The sequence below is a fragment of the Anomaloglossus baeobatrachus genome, chromosome 5, assembly GCF_048569485.1.
Source record: "Anomaloglossus baeobatrachus isolate aAnoBae1 chromosome 5, aAnoBae1.hap1, whole genome shotgun sequence".
Lineage (NCBI taxonomy): Eukaryota > Metazoa > Chordata > Amphibia > Anura > Aromobatidae > Anomaloglossus > Anomaloglossus baeobatrachus.
The window spans coordinates 572,459,115-572,481,985 of NC_134357.1; the positions used below are offsets into that span (position 1 = coordinate 572,459,115).

Genomic DNA, 22,871 nt, shown 5'->3' on the forward strand with positions numbered 1-22,871 from the left:
CCACAATGCGAAGGTTCTTTCGCCTCGACCTGTTTTCTAGATCTTCTGCCTTATCTTTCAGGTATTCATTGGATTTTACTAAAGTTGCTATTCGTTCTTGCATGCTCAGAATTACCTCCTCAGAGTTAGATATTCTATGTTCTGTTTCTGCCAATCTGTTAGAGTGGTCATTCAGTTTGTTTTGCATGGCGGCTAATGAAGATTGGATAGCTGTCTCAATGGCCACTTTAATTTTTTTAGACAGGTGAGATGTCACTTCTATTGCCAGTCTTTTATAATCCACATTAAACTCTTGTGGTTGCTTGTTTTTGACAGCAGATGGCGCTGTTGTCTTGGTTTTTTTTTATCTGTAGTGAGTTTCTGCATCCCTCCCCTGATGTCTTGCAGGAATTTGATGTCAGTGGGTCTTGTTTTCTGTTTCTTTTGCCAGGGGTGTGTAGTGTTATACTTTTTCTTTGGTGGGGTTGTCTCACTCTCCTCTCCCTGCTCCGCTGCCTTGCTGAATCCTCCCTCCTTCCTATTTCTCCGTGCTCCCCCTCCTCCATGCATCCATCTTCTTCCTCTCTTGTTTCTCCCTCCATGACCCCTTCATCCTCCCACTGTGATCCACCCTCTTCTGACCCCTGCATCAACCTGTCTCCAGCTCCATTGTTCTCTGTCTGCTCAGCCGCGTCCTCCGTTGCTCTCCTGCTCCCACACAGCTCCATCACGTCTTTCTCCTGCACTTCAGGCTCCGCCCCCAGCAGACTCTCCGGCGCCATGTTCAGCTCCTCTGCTCTTCTCATATCTTCAGCATCCCCGCTCCTCCCGGGTCCCTCGCCGCCACTGGCACTCCTCAAAAGCTATCTGTCCATTGCTCTCTTCCTCCTCTTCCCCGCTGAATCACTCACGCTTCGGTCTCTGAAGCAGGGGGGCTTTTTTCTGTCTGAATCTTCAGGGGGTGGCAGGAGCTTCCCCTTTACACCTCCACCTCAGCCAGGACCGGATCCGGAAGTCAATTCTACAGTTTTTAATAATTAAGGTATTTCTTGATCCTCTTCTAATATGGAGAGATTTTTATAGAAAATGTTTTATTTGTGAATATGGTTTGGTGTATTGCAGAATTAAAGTTACTGAAGTATTATTAAATTGGTCACTATTAGAGTTGTGTTGATAAGATGATTTATTATGGACAATGTTGGTTGCCCTGTTCAACATCCAATTCCTGTAACCTCTCTTTTTTATCTATTTTAGATAATAAAGGCCTCTAACGGAGAAGCTTCATTTGTGTAACAATAGCGTTTAGCATGCATTAATTCTCCTACTGGAATCGACTGTATGGTGTGACCAGGGTGATGACTTTTGTCATATAAGACTGTGTTTCCTGCAGTGGGCTTTTTGAATGTTGCAGTTTTTATTGTTGAATTAGTGTCACCAGTGAGTTTCAAATCAAGGAATTAATTGTGTTGGTTTTACACTCTACTTTAAAACTCAAATCGAAAGGATTGTTGTTAATGGAGTCAGCAAAAATAGGTACGACAGATTAATCGGACCTCCATATAATGAGTATATCGTTGATGAATCTGCCGTACCATACAATGTCATTTACAAATGGACTGCGGTCATTAAATATGTACAATTTCTCCCACCGACTCATTACTAGATTTGCAAAAGACGGGGAATATTTTGCTCCCATGGAAACTCCATTACTTGACAAATAATGTTTATTGTTGAATAGAAAATAATTGTTTTTCATGAGAAATTCAACAACATCTAGAACAAAAGTTTTGAATTCCATGGAGATATCAGCATATTTGCTGAAATGATGTTGAAGCGCTAATAACGCCATTTTATGGGGAATGCAAGTATAAAGTGAAATTACATCTGATGCTATCCACGAATATTTATTTCACCACTTAATTTGTTTCATGTTGCATAAAACGTCATTAGAATCCTTCAAACACCCGGGTACCCTCTGAACGAGAGGTTGGAGGAGCCGATCGAGCCACTCACACAAACCCTCGCTCAGAGATCCTATGCCCGAAATGATTGGGCACATGGGAGGTGGCAAACAACTTTTATGCATTTTGGGCAATGCGTGCAGTATAGCAACAATTGAATTGGAATTTTTTTAAATAATTATCTTCTCTAACACTGAAACCACTGAAAGTTACACCCTCATTTATTAAATCAAAGATTTTAGTTTTATATGTTTTAGGCTACCGTCTCACTAAACGACGTACCAGCAATTTCGACCACGATAAGACCTGGTCAGGATCACTGGTGCATCGCTACAAGGTCGCTGGTGAGCTGTTAATCAGGCAGATCTCACCAGTGACCAGCCCCCAGCGACTCTGCGCTTGGTAACCAGGGTAAATATCGGGATACTAAGCAAAGCGCTTTGCTTGGTTACCCGATATTTACCCTGATTACCAGCGTACACCGTTTAGCGCTGGCTCCCTGCACATGTAGCCAGGGTACACATCGGGTTACTAAGCAAAGTGCTTTGCTTAGTTACCCAATATTTACCCTGGCTACGTGTGCAGGGAGCCAGCGCCAAGCGGTGTACCTAATGGATGTGCAGTACCCTGTGGCGCCTGAAGCCTCAGGGGCGCCACATATTTATATCTCTAAGATTTACACGTCTTCCACACATGGCTCCGCTCCGTACACACACGGCTCCGCTCCGTACACCCATGGCTCCGCTCCGTACACCCATGGCTCCGCTCCGTACACTTTGTACACACATGGCTCCGCTCCGTACATCTCATACACACACGGCTTTGCTCCATACACTTCATACACACAGCTCCGCTCCGTACACCTCGTACACACATGGCTCCACTCTGTACAGCTCGTACACACACGGCTCCGCTCCGTACAGCTCGTACACACACGGCTCCGCTCCGTACACGTCGTACACACACGGCTCCGCTCCATACACCTCGTACACACGCGGCTCCGCTCCGTACACCTCGTACACACGCGGCTCCGCTCCGTACACCTCGTACACACGCGGCTCCGCTCCATACACCTCGTACACACGCGGCTCCGCTCCGTACACACACGGCTCTGCTCCGTACACCTCGTACACACGCTGCTCCGCTCCGTACACCTCATACACACATGGCTCCGCTCCTCCACCTCGTACACACACGGCTCCGCTCCGTACACCTCGTACACACACGGCTCCGCTCCGTACACCTCGTACACACACGGCTCCGCTCCGTACACCTCGTACACACACGGCTCCGCTCCGTACACCTCGTACACACACGGCTCTGCTACATCCACACTGTAAACCCCTCCTGACCCCACACATAAACTTCCCCTCATCCAGCACCATGACAACCAGCACAGCAGAGTCCTGCATACACTGAGGAGCTGATCATGTGACCCCTGACTCCTCCCCTCCATGTGACATCATCACAGGTCCTGGAAGCACAGAGCAGCCATATATCTAGTGTGCGGCAGTCACGCTGAGTACAGGTAAGTCCAAGTGAACAACAAAAGGGAAGGGAAACCCTGTGTCTAGGGAATGAGAAGATGGTGACCCCCTGACCAAACCTACTGCTGGTTTCTGGGGTCCCTCACCACTATAGATAGGTTCCTCACCTATACGCTGAACTGGATACCTGACCCTAGGTATCCCTAGTGCTGCGTTCTAGATGGGAACGGATGGGACGAGCTCTTCATCAACCCCACTAAAGACGACACAAGGAGGACGCACAGGAAAATGCATGAACTACTTATCTAAAGGTGACACAGGTAGAAGTTCAGCAAAGTTTTCAGCAACAATATCTCAGAGGAGTAGAAGCCACCTGCTTGCATCCAGGGCTTAAATGAACTGAAAATATCACCAGCACCAGGCCAGTCCAAGGAAAGGGAGGGATATTTCACCACCTAGAGAATACTGATGATCAGTAGCTGGGTAGAAGGCGAGTTCCTGCTGAGTCCAAAAGGGGAGAGATGAATCCAGCAGGAAAGCTCCTATACCAATGACTACTGACAGCAGGAACAATAGAGAGTCAGGGAGCGTTCTGGCAGACAAACGCTGTGACCTTCTATTGCCAGAAACCACATGACTGTCACCTGTGACACATCCGTGACAGCGGCTCTGCAGGTGGAGGTGTGTGGAGATTCCCCATTATTGGGGCAGGGTCATTAACCCCTTCAGCTTTGAGACTTTCTTGGTGTTTTTCTCTTGTTGATTGCTATGAATCGTGAGGTTTTTGTTCCTTTTCCTCTGATAGATACAGACGCCCCAACTATGAGAGGCTGGAAGTGAGGAAACCCGTCTGCCCTCAGTCCTCGGCCCCTTTCTGCCCTCAGTCCTCGGCCCCTTTCTGCCCTCAGTCCTCGGCCCCTTTCTGCCCTCGGTCCCCGTCCCCTTTCTGCCCTCGGTCCCCGTCCCCTTTCTGCCCTCGGTCCCCGGCCCCTTTCTGCCCTCGGTCCCCGGCCCCTTTCTGCCCTCGGTCCCCGGCCCCTTTCTGCCCTCGGTCCCCGACCCCTTTCTGCTCTCGGTCCCCGGCCCCTTTCTGCCCTCGGTCCCCGGCCCCTTTCTGCCCTCGGTCCCCGGCCCCTTTCTGCCCTCGGTCCCCGGCCCCTTTCTGCCCTCGGTCCCCGGCCCCTTTCTGCCCTCGGTCCCCGGCCCCTTTCTGCTCTCGGTCCCCGGCCCCTTTCTGCCCTCGGTCCCCGGCCCCTTTCTGCTCTCGGTCCCCGGCCCCTTTCTGCCCTCGGTCCCCGGCCCCTTTCTGCCCTCGGTCCCCGGCCCCTTTCTGCCCTCGGTCCCCGGCCCCTTTCTGCCCTCGGTCCCCGGCCCCTTTCTGCCCTCGGTACCCGGCCCCTTTCTGCCCTCGGTACCCGGCCCCTTTCTGCCCTCGGTCCCCGGCACCTTTCTGCCCTCGGTCCCCGGCCCCTTTCTGCCCTCGGTCCCCGGCCCCTTTCTGCCCTCGGTCCTCGGCCCCTTTCTGCCCTCAGTATAAGGTAAAGTCTGGCTCACTATCAAAATAGTAGGTGCCTCCGAGGAAATACCACAGTGTAGCAAAAACCAATAACTCGGGCACACAAAAAAAAAGGTAAGAGTCTGAGACAGGATAGTGCTTGAATTTCAGTTTGCTTGTTTTTATTGATGCAAAGGTCCAAAAATAATAATAATTCTAACGTTTCGGCCTTCACATACAGGCCTTCGTCAGAGAAAGTCTATATGATTGATTGATCTCCCCAATATCATTAGCTTTCGATGCATCACTACCTAGCCTTATTATTTAACAAGACAAAGACCATACCATTAGGTATTTCACACCCTTAGGGTGTCTGCCCTGACCGAGACTTATTATATAGTATTTCTACCGATTGATTATATAGGCTATCAGACCTGATACATGTTGCCTTTGATGGTAAGGGTACTTCCCGCACCGGCAGTTTCATCTGCACGGTATACACAGCAATTGGTACCTTACAGTGGACTCCACTTCTTTAACATTACTCTTGCATCACCTGTTTGCTATATGTTATACCATTGATGTCAACAAAGGCATCCCTTCTTCTCACGGAGATCTCGTATATTTGAATACATACTGTTTTCTCTACAATCATATAGACTTTCTCTGACGAAGGCCTGTATGTGAAGGCCGAAACGTTAGAATTATTATTATTTTTGGACCTTTGCATCAATAAAAACAAGCAAACTGAAATTCAAGCACTATCCTGTCTCAGACTCTTACCTTTTTTTTTGTGTGCCCGAGTTATTGGTTTTTCCTTTCTGCCCTCAGTCCTCGGCCCCTTTCTGCCTTCGGTCCTCGGCCCCTTTCTGCCCTCGGTTTTCTGCCCTCAGTCCTCGGCCCCTTTCTGCCCCCCACAGTATAATGTTTCTTCAGAATGTTCTCATTATATGTTTCCCCTTATTCTCTCCAGTAATTGTATTATTACAGTGGATTCTTTATGATGTTACATCGTCCTCTTCTCCCCATTCAGGTCCCTACAATATCGGATCCTCTCAGTGGAGATCTTCTATAGAAGAGAATTCTCCTGATTGCCCCGTGAAGGATGGATATGGACAGGGACAAGATGGCGGAGAGGATATTACACCTCACCCTAGAGATCCTCTTCCGGCTTACTGGAGAGGTGAGAGATTCTGATGACGTCACATTACATCATTCTTATCTATGGGAATAACAGATGGACAGAACTGGAGAGGTGAGGACTCTGGAAATGTCTGGAGTGAGATTTCTTACTGTGTCTCTCCATAACCAGGATTACACAGTAGTGAAGAAGACCTCTAGTGAGCGCTGTCAGGCCCCTGTGTCTGAGGGATGGGGAAGACCCCTGAGCCCAATCACGGGGCCTCCACCTCACCCCCCGATACATGAGGACATCAATGACCAGAAGATCCTAGAACTCACCTACAAGATGATTGAGCTGCTGACTGGAGAGGTGACACTGCTGGGAATGCTGGGACATTATACAGTAACGCTATGAAGGGATCGGGGGTGACGGTATCATTGTATGTGTCAGGTTCCTATAAGGTGTCAGGACGTCACCGTCTATTTCTCCATGGAGGAGTGGGAGTATTTAGAAGTACACAAATATCTGTACAAGGACGTCATGATGGAGGATCCCCGGCCCCTCACATCACCAGGTAATAGACAGGACTAAATACACACGGCCTATAATTATCTGTATGTAAGGAATGAATTCAGTCCCTGTATGTGTCTCCTCCAGGTCTATCCAGTAAGAGGACAACACCAGAGAGATGTCCCCGTCCTCTTCTCCCACAGGGCTGTAAACAAGAAGACCCCGATGTTCCTCAGGATCATCAGGTAGATGGAGAGAAGGTGCCATGAAATCTCCCTATGATGTGTAGACGGCTGTGAAGGTCTTGTGCTCAGTCTTGTTTTATCCTCCAGTATTATATGTGTTATACTTGTGTAATGAGAGCGGTGGAGATGGCAGGATTAGGAGAGATAAGAGCTTTGGTTCCTTTTAGTTCTCGTTCACACTACTGTATTTTCAGTGCCGTCCATAAAATAACCCAACGTCTCGCCCTCAGACCATTGTTATTGGATGTGGCAGTGCAGATGGGGATTTTCTTTCTCACTGACTGAATCTGCGTGTGAGAATAATCCCAGCATCCTCTAGTGTCTTCCGTAAATCGGAGGAGACTCGTCCATTCAGGTCTGTGTCTGCACAAACCATCAGATTCCCACCAGCTCCACCATACAGCAGACATTGTGTTACGGGTACATTGCAGTTCTGTAATGGAGGAAGCTGTAAATGGTCTTGTAAATTATTAATAGCGGCTGTAAATACCGGATTGTATATGGATGACAAATAAGAAAAGACTTGTCCGAGTTTTCTGGATGAAGCTGTGATGATTTTTTTTTTATCCGGCCGTGTGAGCCCATTGGACTGTAGTACATTTGTGACAAAAATTCCTGTTTTTTTAGGTTTAAGGTAGTTCCTTGAAAAACTATTCATACCCGGTGAACTTTTCCACATTTTATTCTCTTTACAGCCACAAATAAATGGATTTTTTTGGGGTTTTATGTAATAACACAAAGTAGCAAACATTTGAGGACTATAAAGCAGGGTGGATTTAAATCACGATTTAAATCACGATTTAAATCACTAGTCAGTAAGGCTTGATTTAAATCTGTGATTTAAATCAAAGTTTCTACCTAAACTAGTTCTTGCTACTATAACATGCAAGTAGATGAAGATTTTTAAAATCACTTTTTATATTACTTTTTTCTCCCCAGTTTAATGGGTTAATCATTCATATTTGGACACCACTGTTCTTTTGTACTTAGGAAGGAGAAAAATAGTCCTGACCTTAATAACAATTTAAATAGATTTAGTCAACTGAAACAATAACAACATTACAGCATGTTATTTGCTTAAACAAACATCCATGTTTGTTAACTAATTTGGCTAAACAAAATATATATATATTTTAAGAAACTTAGACTGTCAGCCCAGCCGACACATGAAAAACTTAAATACTACTGTCCCTGCTGTCCTCTGTAGCTCACTTGTCGTCATCTTCATCATCATCTTCTTCTTTGTTCCTATTCATAATCTGGAAAAGAAAAACAAGCTTTCCTGCTTTATTGGGTCCCAACCGATTTCTCAATTTACAATGAATGAGTCCAAAGGAAGAGAATATTCTTTCAACGCCTGCAGAAGAAGCTACTGCTGTTAAAAGTGAAATCATTACTTGAACAGTCTCTAAATCCAAGCACTTAAGTGACTTCCACCAGTTTACTGGTGTGACCTTCCTTAAAATATCTTCAGCAAACATATATTTCTTGAATGGTTCCCCCTTAGCTCTGAAGTTTATTATAGTTGGCATTAAAGATGGATGATTGCTGGATACCCATGTCATAGCTAACTCCTCTTCCTCAGCACTTAGGTTTTGACCCTGATATTGGATATTGACAATATTTGCCAAAAAATGAGCTGGAGTCAGTGCTTGTCCAATTCGTTTGTTTACTGCTTGTAATTTAATTCTGTCCATGTGTAGTTCTGTTTTTAAGTGTTCACTCAGTTCCTTCCAAATTTCAACAGCATCCGCAATAAAACAGCTATTTTTCTGTATTTTGTTTAAAGCTTGAGAGATGGGTTTCAGGAAGCTCCGCATATGTTCAACATTTCTCTTAAGCCCAATGTTCAGGATTTTGGCCGTGACAGTGCCATCTATTTTATCTCGATTTTCTTCACAAAGTGTTATCAGAATAGGCCAGTTTTTGATATACTGCTCAAAACAGTCCACCACAGAGTTCCATCTAACATCTTGTGGGAGCGTTAGCTTGGTTCCACCCATCCTTTTCAGAGCTGCTGCAGCAAAATAATTATTACGGAAGTATTTAGCAATTTCAACAACATTAGCCTTTATTTCTGGAACACTTAAGTCTTTGGCTAAGAGGTGCAGCAAATGAGCACTGCAACCATATGTTATTAGCAGCTTTGTATTCCCTCCCTGCTCTTCTAAATCTCTTCTCATCTTGGATACGTTTACAGCATTGTCAGTGACCAAACTGCATACTAGACATTTGAATTTTTGTTCACATGTCGTTATAGCTTTTACTGCCACTTCTTGTAAGTATTCTGCTGTGTGTGCATTTCCTGACATATCAGTTGTTTGTGCAAGGAAGACTTTACCTTCTTCTGTTGTTATACAAGCACATACAATAGGATCATTGTGGACATTACTCCACCCATCAATACTTAGGTTAACAATTTTACCCTGCAGAGCTGTTGCACATTGCTCCATTTCTCTGTCATACACTTGATCCAGCAGTTTCCCTGCAACATCAGCTCTGCTGGGTGGACTGTATCCTGGTCTCAGTGACTGAACCATATTAATGAAATGTGGGTTCTCAGTCAGACGGAAAGAAGAGTTCGTTGCATAAATAAACTGGGCAATTTTTTCATCAATCAACTCTTTTTCTAATCTGCTAGTTCTTATCACAAACCTATCTATGGTGGTTCCAGGAGGTAAAGGTTTTTTCTGACTTTTGGGTGATGGTGATATGTGGCTGTGGGTGTGTGATGATGATGATGATGCTGCTGCTAATGAAGCACTATCCTGGATGGATAACTCTGAAACTGTAGAACAGGATGATGGTGATCTTGGAGGTGGATAGTTTCCAGAATCCATGAATTCCCCTAAACAAAAAAGTCAATGCTGTTATTTTATTGTTTATTATACAATTTCTGCTTATTGTACACAACACATCACTGCCCCTGCCCCAAAAGGAATATTTGTTTTTCTTCATAACTGTACCAAATGACAGTAACATGCAGTAATAATAAGAAATATAATTTTTCTCACACATGACAGTTCAGTCTTTAGAAATAGGATTCATTAAAAATGTTTACCAACCTGAAGATCCTGCCTGTTCAGAAGTGTTTCTTTGGTCATCTTCATCACCGCACTTCTCATGATGTTGCCTCATTCGCGCCACCAGGCCTTGCATCTCTTTGTTGCATCGTTTGCATTTTGCACGCATGCCTGCCTTACCGATAGGCGAAGGAGCTTCATTAAAATATTCCCAAACTGGGTCTCTTTTACGGCCTGCTGCCATTATAAGGAAAGAATGTAATAAACCTCAGATCGTACACACAAACAGATCCAGACTTGTCTGTCTGTGGCTATGCTGCAGTATTCTGCTCAAAGTTTCACTTTGATTTTCTTGTCTGCTTGCCCTTCCTCCTCCTCACACTTACGCCCGTTTCACACGTCAGTGAAAAACAGTGACGTTTTTCACTGGCGTGTAAAACACGCACATGTCCCTGCGTGTGCCGTGATTCACGGCACACGTGGGTTGTCTAAGTGCAATCCGGGCTCTGTTCTCCGTGGCCCTTGATTGCACTTAGAAAACAACTCACCTGTGCACGCTCCCACTGTCCATGGTGCTGAACGCTCCCGCGGTGCAGCATCCGGCCGGCGGTGACCCCCGCAGCAGCTGCTTCCGGGTCGGCTGTGTCGCGCATAATGAATATGCGCGACAATAATGAGCCGGCTCAGAAGCTGCCGGCAGAACGGGCTGCAGAGGACATCGCTGGACGCCGGGTGAGTAAAAATGATTTTTATTTTAAAAGCACGTTTTTTTCTGGCACGTGTTTCACGGACCACACCACTGCGTGGTCCGTGGAACATCAGTGATGCCAGAAAAAAATGGACATGTCTCCGTGCGGCAATCACGCACACGCGTGTACGCTGCACGGAGACACGTGCAGTGAAAAATCACTGACGTGTGAGCAGACCTATTCATTATAATGGGTCTGCATATGTCAGTGATTCTGGTACGTTTTAAAAAAAGCACAAACGTCCCAGAATCACTGACGTGTGAAAGGGGCCTTAGATTCACATTCTTCTTGTGTTGTGCAGATCTATTCCACTCCAAACAATCAGAAACATATTGTCTAACTTCTTGGACTTGGCACTGAAGGGGTTGATTCTGTATTCATAGGTTTGTAGAACAATAGGATTAAGGTCTTTTTCTCAACTCTGTTCATGTTGTAATATTTTTGCCGTGAAGAAGCGGCTGGGACCTCTGCGGAGTCAAATTCAGTTTTGAGAACTGCGTAAGTAAAGCGAGCGTCTGTGATAATATAGGAGAGAAACTGCCCACTAATCCTACAGAAACCTCTGGAAGGGCATGGCATTGTGAATGTTACACATATACAGCCTTTATTCTACTGAGTTAAACAACTCAGCTTTATCTCATGATGGAAGAACCTTTGGATGGTAAAATATTTTCCTCAAAAAGCAGTTTATTGAAAAAAATCCGATTTAAATAAAAAAAAAATCCGATTTTTTTTTCTTTTTTTTTTTTTTTTTATTTTTTTTAAAAAAAACATTGATTTTTATCCAACCTGCTATAAAGGAAATTATACATGGATTTCTAAATATTTTAAGGCATATAACTGTGAAAATTCAGATGTACATTTGTATTCAGCCCCCTAAGGAAATACCGTATTTTTCGGATTATAAGATGCACTTTTCCTCACAAAAGTTGGGAGGGAAATAAGGGGTGTGCGTCTTAAAATCCAAATATAGCTTACCGGGAAGTGGATAATTGGTGGGGGGCTGTCTGTGTTTGGTTCTGTGTGCCGGCGGCCGGCTGCCTTCCTCTCTGGGCGGGTGGCCTGCTGGCTGCCACTCTGTGCGGGCGGGTGGCCGGATGGCTGTGCGGACTCTGGTGGCTGTGCGGCGGGTGTCCCAGTCTTTCCGCGCACCGGGATTCAAATGATGGCGCCCGGACTCAGTGCGTGCACAGATGGGGCTCTTGGATGAGAGCTCCATCTGCACATGCGCCGCTCCCCGCGCGCTTTTTCTTTGAAGCCCGGACCGCGGACAGACTGGGACATTCGCCGCACCGGCTTGCTCCATCACACAACCACCACAGCTTCCACTGCCACAGAACCGACGCTGCCAGGACTGCCCTGCCATCGCCGCTGCTGCCAGGACTGCCCTGCCATCGCCGCTGCTGCCAGGACTGCCCTGCCGTTGCCGCTGCTGCCAGGACTGCCCTGCCGTCGCCGCTGCTGCCAGGACTGCCCTGCCGTCGCCGCTGCTGCCCTGACTGCCCTGCCGTCGCCGCTGCTGCCCTGACTGCCCTGCCGTCGCCGCTGCTGCCCTGACTGCCCTGCCGTCGCCGCTGCTGCCAGGACTGCCCTGCCGCCACCGCTGCTGCCAGGACTGCCCTGCCGCCACCGCTGCTGCCAGGACTGCCCTTCCACCGCCGCTGCTGCCAGGACTGCCCCGCCACCGCTGCTGCCAGGACTGCCCCGCCGCCGCTTCCAGGACTGCCCCGCTGCTGCCTCCAGGACTGACTTACCACTGCTAGCACAGCCTCTGCCTCCTGTGACCCCGCTCCACCACCGCTGCCGCCTCACTCCGGTAAGACAACACCGGAGTATAAGACGGACCCCTTTTTTTATCTCTAAATTTTGGGTGTGTCTTATAATCCGGTACGTCTTATAAAACAAAAAAATACGATAGTTTGCAGGACCTCCTTTCACTGCAGTTACTGCTGACAGTCCTTTGGGGGATGCGTCTACCAGCTTTGCACATCTAGAGGTGACATTTTTGCCTCTTCTACTTTATAAAACAGCTCTATCTCAGTTAAATTGGATGAAGGCGACTGTGAAGCAATTTTCAATTCTTATGTTTTGCTTTTAAATATGTCCACTCTTCCATAAAGGCCAAATTTGTGTAGCTTATGACTTATAGTTGTCCTGTGGACAGATTCTCCCCCTGAGCTCTGGATCTCTCCTGTTTCTCCATTGACCACAGACCTCTTGGCTGCTTCTCTTTAATTAGTGCTCTCCTTGCTTGAGTTGTCAGTTTAGGTGGACGGCCATGTCTTTGTACTTTTGCAGTTGTGCTATATGTGACAACTCAGCATCTGAAGATTTGTGTGAGGGGTGAACTGTTCTTAATTAGGCCAGACATATTGTTCCTTTGGCAAATCAAGAGAAGTTAGCCATTGTTTCATGTCAGACTGACCAGAACCCTATTGTCTGTTAAATGTGGATTGCCTCAGCCTCTTTAACTACATCAATCAGGAAAATTATGCAGTCTGATGGAACTGAACCAATGAGAGAACAGCCATCTCCCACCAATCTTGTAAGACACAATAGCCTGAAATGAGAACTGAGGGGTATAAAAAAAGGCTTTGCTCCTATCACCACATTCATTCTGCAGGACTTCAGGCTAGGATCCACGGTTTCAACTGGAGGATCACAGATCTGCTTCACTGCTCAATGCTGAGCCCACAAATTTGCTTGGAGAACCCAGGTGAGAACAATTCAGTTGCCTGGCTACATATCTTGCTGTGCTCAATCAGCTTTCTAAGCTTGCCGCTATCTCCTCTCAGTGGGTGCTCATCAAAAATGAGGTGCTGCTGACTGGGATAGTTAGCCCAGGAAGCCCCGAAGTCGCAAAGATTCTAATCCCTTGTGAGCCAACAGATGGGTGAGACTCTGTCACTTGTACCATCTTGTGTTCTTGCTGGGAATGTACGATACGTGTTTGCTTGTTGGTGAACCAATAATGTCTTGCCAAGCTGCAGTTCCCTCACCCTGTGTTGTCGGAGTAGTGTCCTGACCACAAGGAAGAAGTGTCGGTGTTCACTGGGATAAGCCCTGGTCCGAGCGGTCTCTCTGAAGACAGCTAGGCCGGCAGACGACCATACCCACTGACCTTCGTGTCTCCACACTATAATTGGAAGATGGATTGAAAAGTGCTTAGTGAGATGTTCAGAGCTTTGGCTATTTTTTTTTTTTTATAACTGAACCCTGCTTTACGCTTCTCTACAACTTTATCCCTGACTTGTCTGTTGTGTTGCTTGGTTTTCAAGATACTTTTTGATCCCTAAAGTCCTCAAACAAAACTTGTGAAACCTTCACAAAACTGCTGTAGTTATACTGAGAATAAATGATACAGGTGACTCAATTTACTAATTATGTGACTTCTGGAGGCAATTGGTCACTCAGGGGCATCATACTACAAGGGGCTTAATACAAATGCACATCACAATATTCAGATTTATATTTTTAAATATTTAGAAAACCATCTATCATTTCCTTTACACTTCACAAATACTTGTTACTTAATGCTGGTATATTACATAAAATCCTAATAAAATACATTTACGTTTGTTTGTGTAATGTAAAAATAAGTGCAACGTTCCCAGGGTGTGAATATCTTTACAAGGGGCAAAATTCCTCCATGACTCTAAAAATATCAGACTAATTCCCTGGATCAATGTCCCATCACAAAATCTAGTACTGACAACCAGCCATAATATACATTTTACGGAAGTCATCCAGGCCCACCTTGAATTTTTGTAGTCTTTCAACATTTATCACATCGTGTGTCAGAGAGTTCCATATTCTCACTGCTCTTACAGTAGAGAATCCCCATCTGTGATTATGATTGAACCTCCTTGTCATCATTGCAGGCCTCATTTGTAAAAAGCTAATTAGAAATATCTCAGTAATGCCCCTGATATACTTGTACATTGTAATAAAATCGCCACGTAGCCTTTGTGTTCCCAAAATGAATAACCCCAAGCTTGCGTTCCTTTAATGGTCGCTCTTCTCTGCACCCGCTCTAGTTCAGTTATGGCCTCCTCATTCACTGGAGCCCGAAATTGTGCAGAATATTGTAAGTGTGGCCGCACTAGAGACTTGTATAGAGGCAAAACTGTTCTTGTCCGGAGCATCTGTGCCTCGTTCACTGCATCCTATTATGTTATCTGCCTCGGCAGCAGCTTCCTGGCACTGGTTGGTTTTCTCGTCCTCCCGCACACCCACGTCTTTTTCAGTGTCATTATTATGCATTAATTTTGCAAATATTTAAAATAAATTGCAGTTTGAAAATCAGCCAAAAAATCTGGAAAGCTAAAAACCTGCAAACAATGGCAAACATACAAAAAAAACACCCAAAAACAAGCAAACAGATGAATATTATAAAATAGTCACGTGCATTACATGTCAAGTAAAAGCCGCTTTTTAATATTATTGGATCAAGAATCTTCATTTCGGTTCCTGCAGCCCCAAAACCAGGAATTGTCTTCTTCATGCCATACATTTTAGTGTTATTTCTGCAGCCAGTGATCGGATATAAAGTCTCCAGTAATTATATTACTGTACAGGATTCTTTATGATGTTACATCGTCGTCTTCTCCCCATTCAGGTCCCTACAATATCGGATCCTCTCAGTGGAGATCTTCTATATAAGAGAATTCTCCTGATTGACCCTTCAAGGATGGATATGGACAGGGACAAGATGGCGGAGAGGATATTACACCTCACCCTAGAGATCCTCTTCCGGCTTACTGGAGAGGTGAGAGATTCTGATGATGTCACATTACATCATTCTTATCTATGGGAATAACAGATGGACAGAACTGGAGAGGTGAGGACTCTGGAAATGTCTGGAGTGAGATTTATTACTGTGTCTCTCCATAACCAGGATTACACAGTAGTGAAGAAGACCTCTAGTGAGCGCTGTCAGGCCCCTGTGTCTGAGGGATGGGGAAGACCCCTGAGCCCAATCACGGGGCCTCCACCTCACCCCCCGATACATGAGGACATCAATGACCAGAAGATCCTAGACCTCACCTACAAGATGATTGAGCTGCTGACTGGAGAGGTGACACTGCTGGGAATGCTGGGACATTATACAGTAACGCTATGAAGGGATCGGGGGTGACGGTATCATTGTATGTGTCAGGTTCCTATAAGGTGTCAGGACGTCACCGTCTATTTCTCCATGGAGGAGTGGGAGTATTTAGAAGGACACAAATATCTGTACAAGGACGTCATGATGGAGGCTCCCCAGCCCCTCACATCACCAGGTAATAGACAGGACTAAATACACACGGCCTATAATTATCTGTATGTAAGGAATGAATTCAGTCCCTGTATGTGTCTCCTCCAGTTCTATCCAGTAAGAGGACAACACCAGAGAGATGTCCCCGTCCTCTTCTCCCACAGGACTGTAAACAAGAAGACCCCGATGTTCCTCAGGATGTGTTTCCTCCAGCTCTATCCAGTAAGAGATATCTACTTATGTACTTTCTGCACTAATTTTGTGTTTACATTTTTAGGCTATGTGTGCACTAGAAAAGTGATTTTTCTCAAGAAAATTTCTTGAGAAACTTCTGGGAGTTGAAGATTACCGCACCTGCGGTAAAAAAACGCACCAAAACCGCGGGAAAAACACACGCGTTTTTGCCGCGGTTTTTCCACAGTTTGGTCCCTGCAGTTTTTTTATGCTGAACTGCAATAAATAATATAGATAATAGATAGATAATCGATAGACAGATAATGGATAGAGGGAAAGATGGATAGATGAATAGAAAGATAGATAGAGAGATAGATGAGAAAGACCTATATAATGTCCCACCTCCCTGCATATTCTAAGCTGGCACCCTTTAGTGACTTTCATGTGGCACTAAAGGGTGCCTAGCCTTATATTTAACCAAAAAAATAAATAAATAAAAAAAAAATGACGTGAGGTCCCCCATCTTTTGTAGCCAGCTAGGGTAAAGCAGACGGCTGCAGCCTGCAGACCACAGCTGGCAGCTTCACCTTGGCTGGTAATCCAAAACAGAGGGCACCCCATGCTGTTATTTTACATTAAATAAATAATTTAAAACAAAAAACGTGGGGTCCCCACCATATTGGATCACCAGCCAAGGTAAAGCGGACAGCTGGGGTCTGATATTCTCAGACTAGGGAGGTCCACTGTTATTGGACACTCCCCAGCCTAAAAATAGCAGGCCGCAGCCGCCCCAGAAGTGGCGCATCCATTAGACATGCCAATCCTGGCGCTTCGCCCCAACTCATCCCGTTGCCCTGGTGCGGTGGCAAACGAGGTACTATATGGGGTTGATGCCAGATGTGTAATGTCACCTGGCATCAAGCCCTGGGGTTAGTGATGTCACGCGTCTATCAGATACCCGACATCACCAACCCAGTCAGTAAGAAATAAAAAATAGACAACAAAAAAAGTTTTATTTGAAAAAACACTCCCCACATTCCCTCTTTCACCAATTTATTGACAAGAACAATCAAATCCGGGTCCGGCGTAATCCAATAAGGTGGGGGGGTCCTACGACGATCCATACCATAGTCACTGTCCCAGTAAGTTAAGAACAGAATGTTTCCCATTGGCTGGGAGAGTAATGCAGTGACCTGAGCTAACATCAATGGGTCAGCCCAGGTTACTGCAGGGGATGACGAGCGCTGCCATCAGGAGGTTAGATGAGATCATTACCTGCTGTGATGATCTCCTGCAGTCCTTCCATCAGCGCTGTCACTGACTTCTATGCCCGCCGCGTTGTCAGCAGTATCGCGAGAGCCCCTGACGTCACCGCTAGTGACAGTCTCGGGCCGCGGGCATAGACGGCAGTGACAGCGGTGACGTCAGGAGGCAGGAGATCGTCACAGCTGGTATAGATCTCATCTCACCTCCTGACAGCAGCGCTCGGCATCCCCGCGGCTGCACGCACTGCTGTGTGTCAGTGTCTGCCTGGCGCTGCAGGGTGAAAAGCTGCTGACACTGCGGGCAGACACTGACACACTGCAGGGCTGGCAGCGGCGGGGCTGGAGCGGGACACAGACTGCACGGGCACCTGGAGGTCACACGGAAGTGCGGTGTCCAGGGAGTGTGACGTGTGTGTTTACTCTGCTCCGCTTTTTCTTCTGTCATAATGACATCACTTCCTGCAAAACCACAGGCAGTGATGGGCATTACCGCAGGTAAATCGCGGCTATACCGGGGGTATACCGCACATCATTTGCTACCTGTGGTATACCCCCGGTATTTCGCGATTACATTACAGTGAATGGAGTGAAATACCGGGGGTATTCCGCAGGTACCTGCGGAAAAGAAGTGACATGCACATTTTCTCAAGAAATTTTCTCAAGAAAATCTTCACAAAGAATTTTCTTGAGAACAAAACACAGCGTGCGCACAGCTATTTTTTTTTCCCATAGGTTTTGCTGGGAAATGTCTGCAGAAAGATTTCAAACATTTCTCAAGAAATTTCCGCAGCAAAACCGCGGTTAAATCCGCGGGTAAAACGGCCTAGTGCGCACATAGCCTTAGACTTTCTGCTCTGTTTTTTTTCAGCTGTATTTTCTTTGCTTCCGCTTCTTCTGCAGTTTGTTTCTAGTGTCTTCTCTATGTTGTTATGAAGGCAACTCAAAGACCTGCAGAGGGTTCACGAATACTCTCTTTCCCTAAAAATAAGCCCTAGCTACAGTCAGGGCTAGTGTTAGGAGGAATCAAACTGTGCAATTTCTCAGGAATCCCAGTCTTAAGGACCCCATCAGTTGTATTCCAAGGTTTATTGTTTAAAAACCTTTGATGGAGTCATGTGACAAGATGTAAGCAAAGGTCTCTTAATTGCAGGAATCTAAAAGAACTGAGCAGGACACAGGCTGGCATACAGGACTGGTATTAGGGGTAAGGGAGAGCAAACTGGGCAATTTCATAGGGCTCCCATTCTCCTAGCGGCCCCAGTGTTTATATGCCGATTATAGGAATGCTTAAGAACCTTTTTGACTTCACATCATGCGACCAAAGGTCTCTTACTTGCAGGAGTATGAAGCTGAAGAGGAGACAGGTGTGTGTGTGTGTGTGTGTGTGTGTGTAGATAGCTAGATAATATAAAAAAAAGAGTTACAGCTGCACACTGAAATACCACATTTTTACACTACCAAAAAATATCTAATAAAATTATTGCTTTAGAGAATGTGAACTACTGGCAAAACTACCCTGGAAGGAATGGAGACTCCTACAGAAGGAGATTTGACACCTAGACCTTGAGTCTTCAAAGCAATTATGGCAGAATTTTGTCAGAAATCACTTTTCAATCAATTTTTTGTGCAACACAGAGTTGTGAAAAAGATTGTGTGACTAAATCATCTTGGGGTGCTGTGCTGACATCACTTGCATGTCCTTCAGCTCCCAGCAGTTCAAGCAGACATGGCCTCCTCTTGCTGGTAGCTCATAGCGAAATGTATGACCTCCATCGCCACCGCGAAGAAGCTGACTTTCAAGCACGTGACTGTGATCGGAGGAGGCCTGATGGTTGCCAGGATAGTGCATGTAGCTGCAGCAACCGGACACACTTTTGTTTTGGTGGACCAGACTGATGACATCTTGAAAAAGTCTGCCAAAAGTATTGAAGACAGCTTGAAAAGGGTCACTAAGAAGATGTTTGCGGACAAGCATGAGGCTGCTTCACAGTTCATCAACAAAACCCTCTCAAACTTCAGCACAAGCACAGACCCAGCGGCCGTGGTGCACAGCAATGATCTGGTGGTGGAAGCCATAATAGAAAACTTGTAAGTGTAAAACGCACTAATCAAGACACTGGACAAATTTGCACCAGAACACACCATATTTGCCAGCAACACATTCTTATTGGCAATAACTGACATAGCCAACTCCACAACTAGGCAGGATCAGTTTGAAGGGCTGCATTTCTTTATTCCAGTACCAATGATGAAGCTGGTGGAGGTCATTAAGACGCCAATGACTAGCCAAACGACTTCTGACTCTCTCATGGACTTCAGTAAAACAGTAGAAAGACGCCTGTGTCATGTAACGACACCCCAGGGTTCATTGTTAACCGTCTTCTGTTACCATACCTAATGGAATTTGTGCATCTTCATGAAAGAGGTCATGCATCTAAGGAATACATGGATGTTGCAATGAAATTGGGAGCCCGTTACCAAATGGGTCCTTCTGAGCTTTTGGATTATGTTGGTCTTGACAGTAGTAAATACACCATTGATGGTTGGTACCAGCCAATTTTAACTAGCTTTGCCAAAATGGGCATAGCTTGCCCAGAAGAAGGGTGTGATGTCACCCTTTCTCTAATTCATAACAAACTGCGGCGTTCCCTATGCCAGAAATCTCACGCCAGTCCCTGACATCAATTTTCATTGTACATCACCGGTCTTGATGAATTGGAGCCCTAATGTTTATCTGCACAGACAGCAAGACCCTGCTACCTGCTTTGGTTGCAAAGCCTAAGGATAAGCCATCAATCTTACAGTCCCGTACAAGCCCATTAAATATTTGGCATCTGTCTCTATTTTATTTTCGTCTTCGAAAAAACCTTTTTGAAATTGTCTATGTTGTGGATCAATGTCACAACGAGATGCTTGCAGGCATCGCCAACTGTCATAGCGGCATCAGGATCTGTGGAAATTACAGATTCTGGCACTCTGCTTGCTAACTTCTCTGATGTCTGTGAGCAGCGCAGGGAGACGCAGGCGTCAAACCACATACTTAGTAAGACTAGCAAGAGTTATTCTCTGCTGGGCTCCTTGTTAATGTCTTTGATACTGGCTCCCCTACAGCATGTGATCATTCGCTCCCCTCCTGTATATGCTGTTTGTTTGTTTTAATGTTTTGTTTATTGAAGCAGAAGAAAATAAAAATACATATATATCAGAAATCACAGTCTTAGCTTATACAATTACATTTGCATCAGCTGCTTCTCATTTTAACTCTAAGGCTCTAGTTACTTATGCGTTGTCTAGGCTTTCCAAATAATAAGCTGAACCATCGGAGACTGGGAAAGCCCAAATTAAATTAGTATCCTGGTTTCTGTTTTAAATTGCAACAATTTTTAACAACAAGTATCAAGGGAACAAGAAGTAGGGGGGGAGCCAGAATCTAGAAGAGCGAATTTTCATCGCATGAAATTCAATTCCAAGATTAGAGATAGAGGGGTAAAGAGACAGTAGGAAAGGGGAGACAGAAAGAAAGAAGAGGAGAAAGGAGAAGATTTTGGTCCTAGGTCCGTTCAGTCCATGGCAAGAATGGTTAGATAGCTATCACTCATCCCAATGGAGGAGGAGAGGTGTGGCTTATACTCCCCTATGTTGCCGTCTGCGAAGTCACTACTGAAAAATGAGGTTTAGACCTGTATACCTGCCACGCCTCCCAGACCTGGAGGAAAGAGAGCATATTTTGACGTGAGAGGGCTGAGAGTTCTTCGACATGATATAATTGATCGATCTTCAGCAATAGCTGTGTGAGAGTGGGAATTTTCGTTGTACACCACAGTTGGGCTATGAGTAGCTTACAAGCTGAGCTTACAAATGACGCCAGTTTTGAAGAAGTTTTATCTTTAGGCCACATTGGAAAGTTCAGAAGCATTTGACCAGGTTCCAGAACCCCCTGTTTGCCTGTGAGGTCTAATATTAACTGTGATGCCATCCGCCAAAAGGTCTGGACAATCGGACAAGTCCACCACATATGTACATATGTACCCTTGTCCCTCTCACATCGCCAGCATTGATCGGAGTTGGAAGAGCCCCATGTACTAGACAAGGTGGGGACAATGTACCATCTCGTGATCACTTTAAATGAATTCTCTTGAACTCTCACACAGCAAGACGGACCGTGTGAGGCATTGTAAATTTGGTTTGTTTGTAAGTCAGTAAATGTAGTACTCAGATCCCTCTCCCATCTTAGTATGTATGCTCTCTTTACCACCAGTTTTTTCGTAAGCAGGGTCTGGTACAGGTTAGAAAGAATTTTCCTGGGAGCCCGGGTTTGCATGCAAGAATATTCAAATGCAGTTAAAGGCCTGTCAAGATGAGTATGAGGTAATAATGGCTGAATCACATGCTTTAATTTTGTATAATGAAGAAACGTGAGCTTAGAAAGGCCTGGGTTCATACCCATCTCCTGTTCAGAAATCAGAGAACCGTCCACCAGGAGATCAACTAGCGGAACATTCACCTTGGTCGGGAATGAGGATTTCATGGATGCGGTTTGATTTACATCGGCGTCTAATATGTCGGAAACTTGGGTTAAAGGGGAGAGAGGCGGGGCCAATATCTCTCTGTTTTCCTTCCATTTGTGCACGAGAGTTCTTGTGAGCACATTTGTGAAGGATCTTTTATCCCTCTGGGTAGCAGGGAAAAGTAGCATAGCTCGCAGAGGTGTGGGGGCTAGGTATTCTTCTATAGGTATCCACAATTTAGTCGGAGGGCGTCTGATCCAGTCTATCGTTCTAGAAAGGACGGCGGCATTATAATATAACGATATATTGGATAGTCCCATGCCCCCCCTGTCCCTTGGGAGACTCAGCGTTTGAAAATTGATTCTCGGTTTATGTTTGTGCCAGACATAGTTGGAAATTAAGGAGTTACACTGAGAGAGAAAAGATGAGGGAATTGGTATGGGTAACATTTGAAAAAGGTAAATAAACTTTGGAAGTATAATGCTTTTAATTAAATTTTTCCGACCTATCCACGAGAGGAATGGAGCCTTCCATGAGTCTATATGTGCGGTAAGTGTAGGAAGAAGGGGCTTGTAATTGAGGTCAAATAGGGATTTGAAGGTTTTCCCCAACTTAAAGCCTAAGTATGTTATGTGACTATTTGGCCACCGAAAGGGGAACATGTTTTGGAGAGAATTAGTAACTTTGCTGGCGATATTAATGCTTAATGCTTCTGACTTTGATAGGTTAATTTTGAAGTTAGACCAACGGCCATATTCCTCTAATATTTTCATAAAGGCAGGGAAACCCCTCTCCGGTCTGGACATTACCACCAACAAATCGTCCGCAAAGGCGGCGGACTTGTGGTGAACTTCCTGTAAATTGAACCCCTCTATGTCCCGGTCCTGTTGAATGGAGGCTAGCAATGGCTCCATGACCAGGACAAAGAGTAGGGGGGATAGGGGGCAACCCTGCCTTGTGCCAGTTTTAATGTCAAGAGGGTCGGTGAGGGTATTATTTATTTTAATCCTGGCCGTGGGGGATGTGTACATCTGGAGGATTGCGCGTATGATATCTGGGGGAAAGTGAAAGGCCTCTAGCGTCCCCCGTAAGAAG

At 45.6% G+C, this 22,871-nt stretch overlaps 3 protein-coding genes and 1 pseudogene across 3 annotated transcripts in view; 3 read left to right on the plus strand and 1 right to left on the minus strand.

Moving 5' to 3' along the window:
* Nucleotides 1–22,871, minus strand: part of LOC142312359 (uncharacterized) — a 336,375-nt gene that overhangs the window by 120,166 nt on the left and 193,338 nt on the right. The gene's annotated exons all lie outside the window — the stretch shown is intronic.
* Nucleotides 469–15,391, plus strand: LOC142313074 (uncharacterized). Its single transcript, XM_075352058.1, has 6 exons — nt 469–1,021; nt 1,234–1,331; nt 5,956–6,414; nt 6,496–6,619; nt 6,703–6,800; nt 15,191–15,391. The coding sequence occupies exons 3-6, from the start codon at nt 6,160–6,162 to the stop codon at nt 15,389–15,391; spliced, it is 678 nt and encodes a 225-aa protein (XP_075208173.1). The 5' UTR covers nt 469–1,021; nt 1,234–1,331; nt 5,956–6,159.
* The window catches only part of LOC142312398 (uncharacterized), a 60,908-nt gene continuing 53,514 nt past the window's right edge, over nt 15,478–22,871 (plus strand). Inside the window, exons 1-3 of the mRNA XM_075351341.1 lie at nt 15,478–15,649; nt 15,731–15,854; nt 15,938–16,051. Of these exons, the coding sequence (XP_075207456.1) occupies nt 15,626–15,649; nt 15,731–15,854; nt 15,938–16,051 (262 nt within the window). The 5' untranslated portion in view covers nt 15,478–15,625. The remainder of the gene's footprint in view (nt 15,650–15,730; nt 15,855–15,937; nt 16,052–22,871) is intronic.
* On the plus strand, nt 19,031–21,809 carry LOC142310588 (hydroxyacyl-coenzyme A dehydrogenase, mitochondrial pseudogene; annotated as a pseudogene).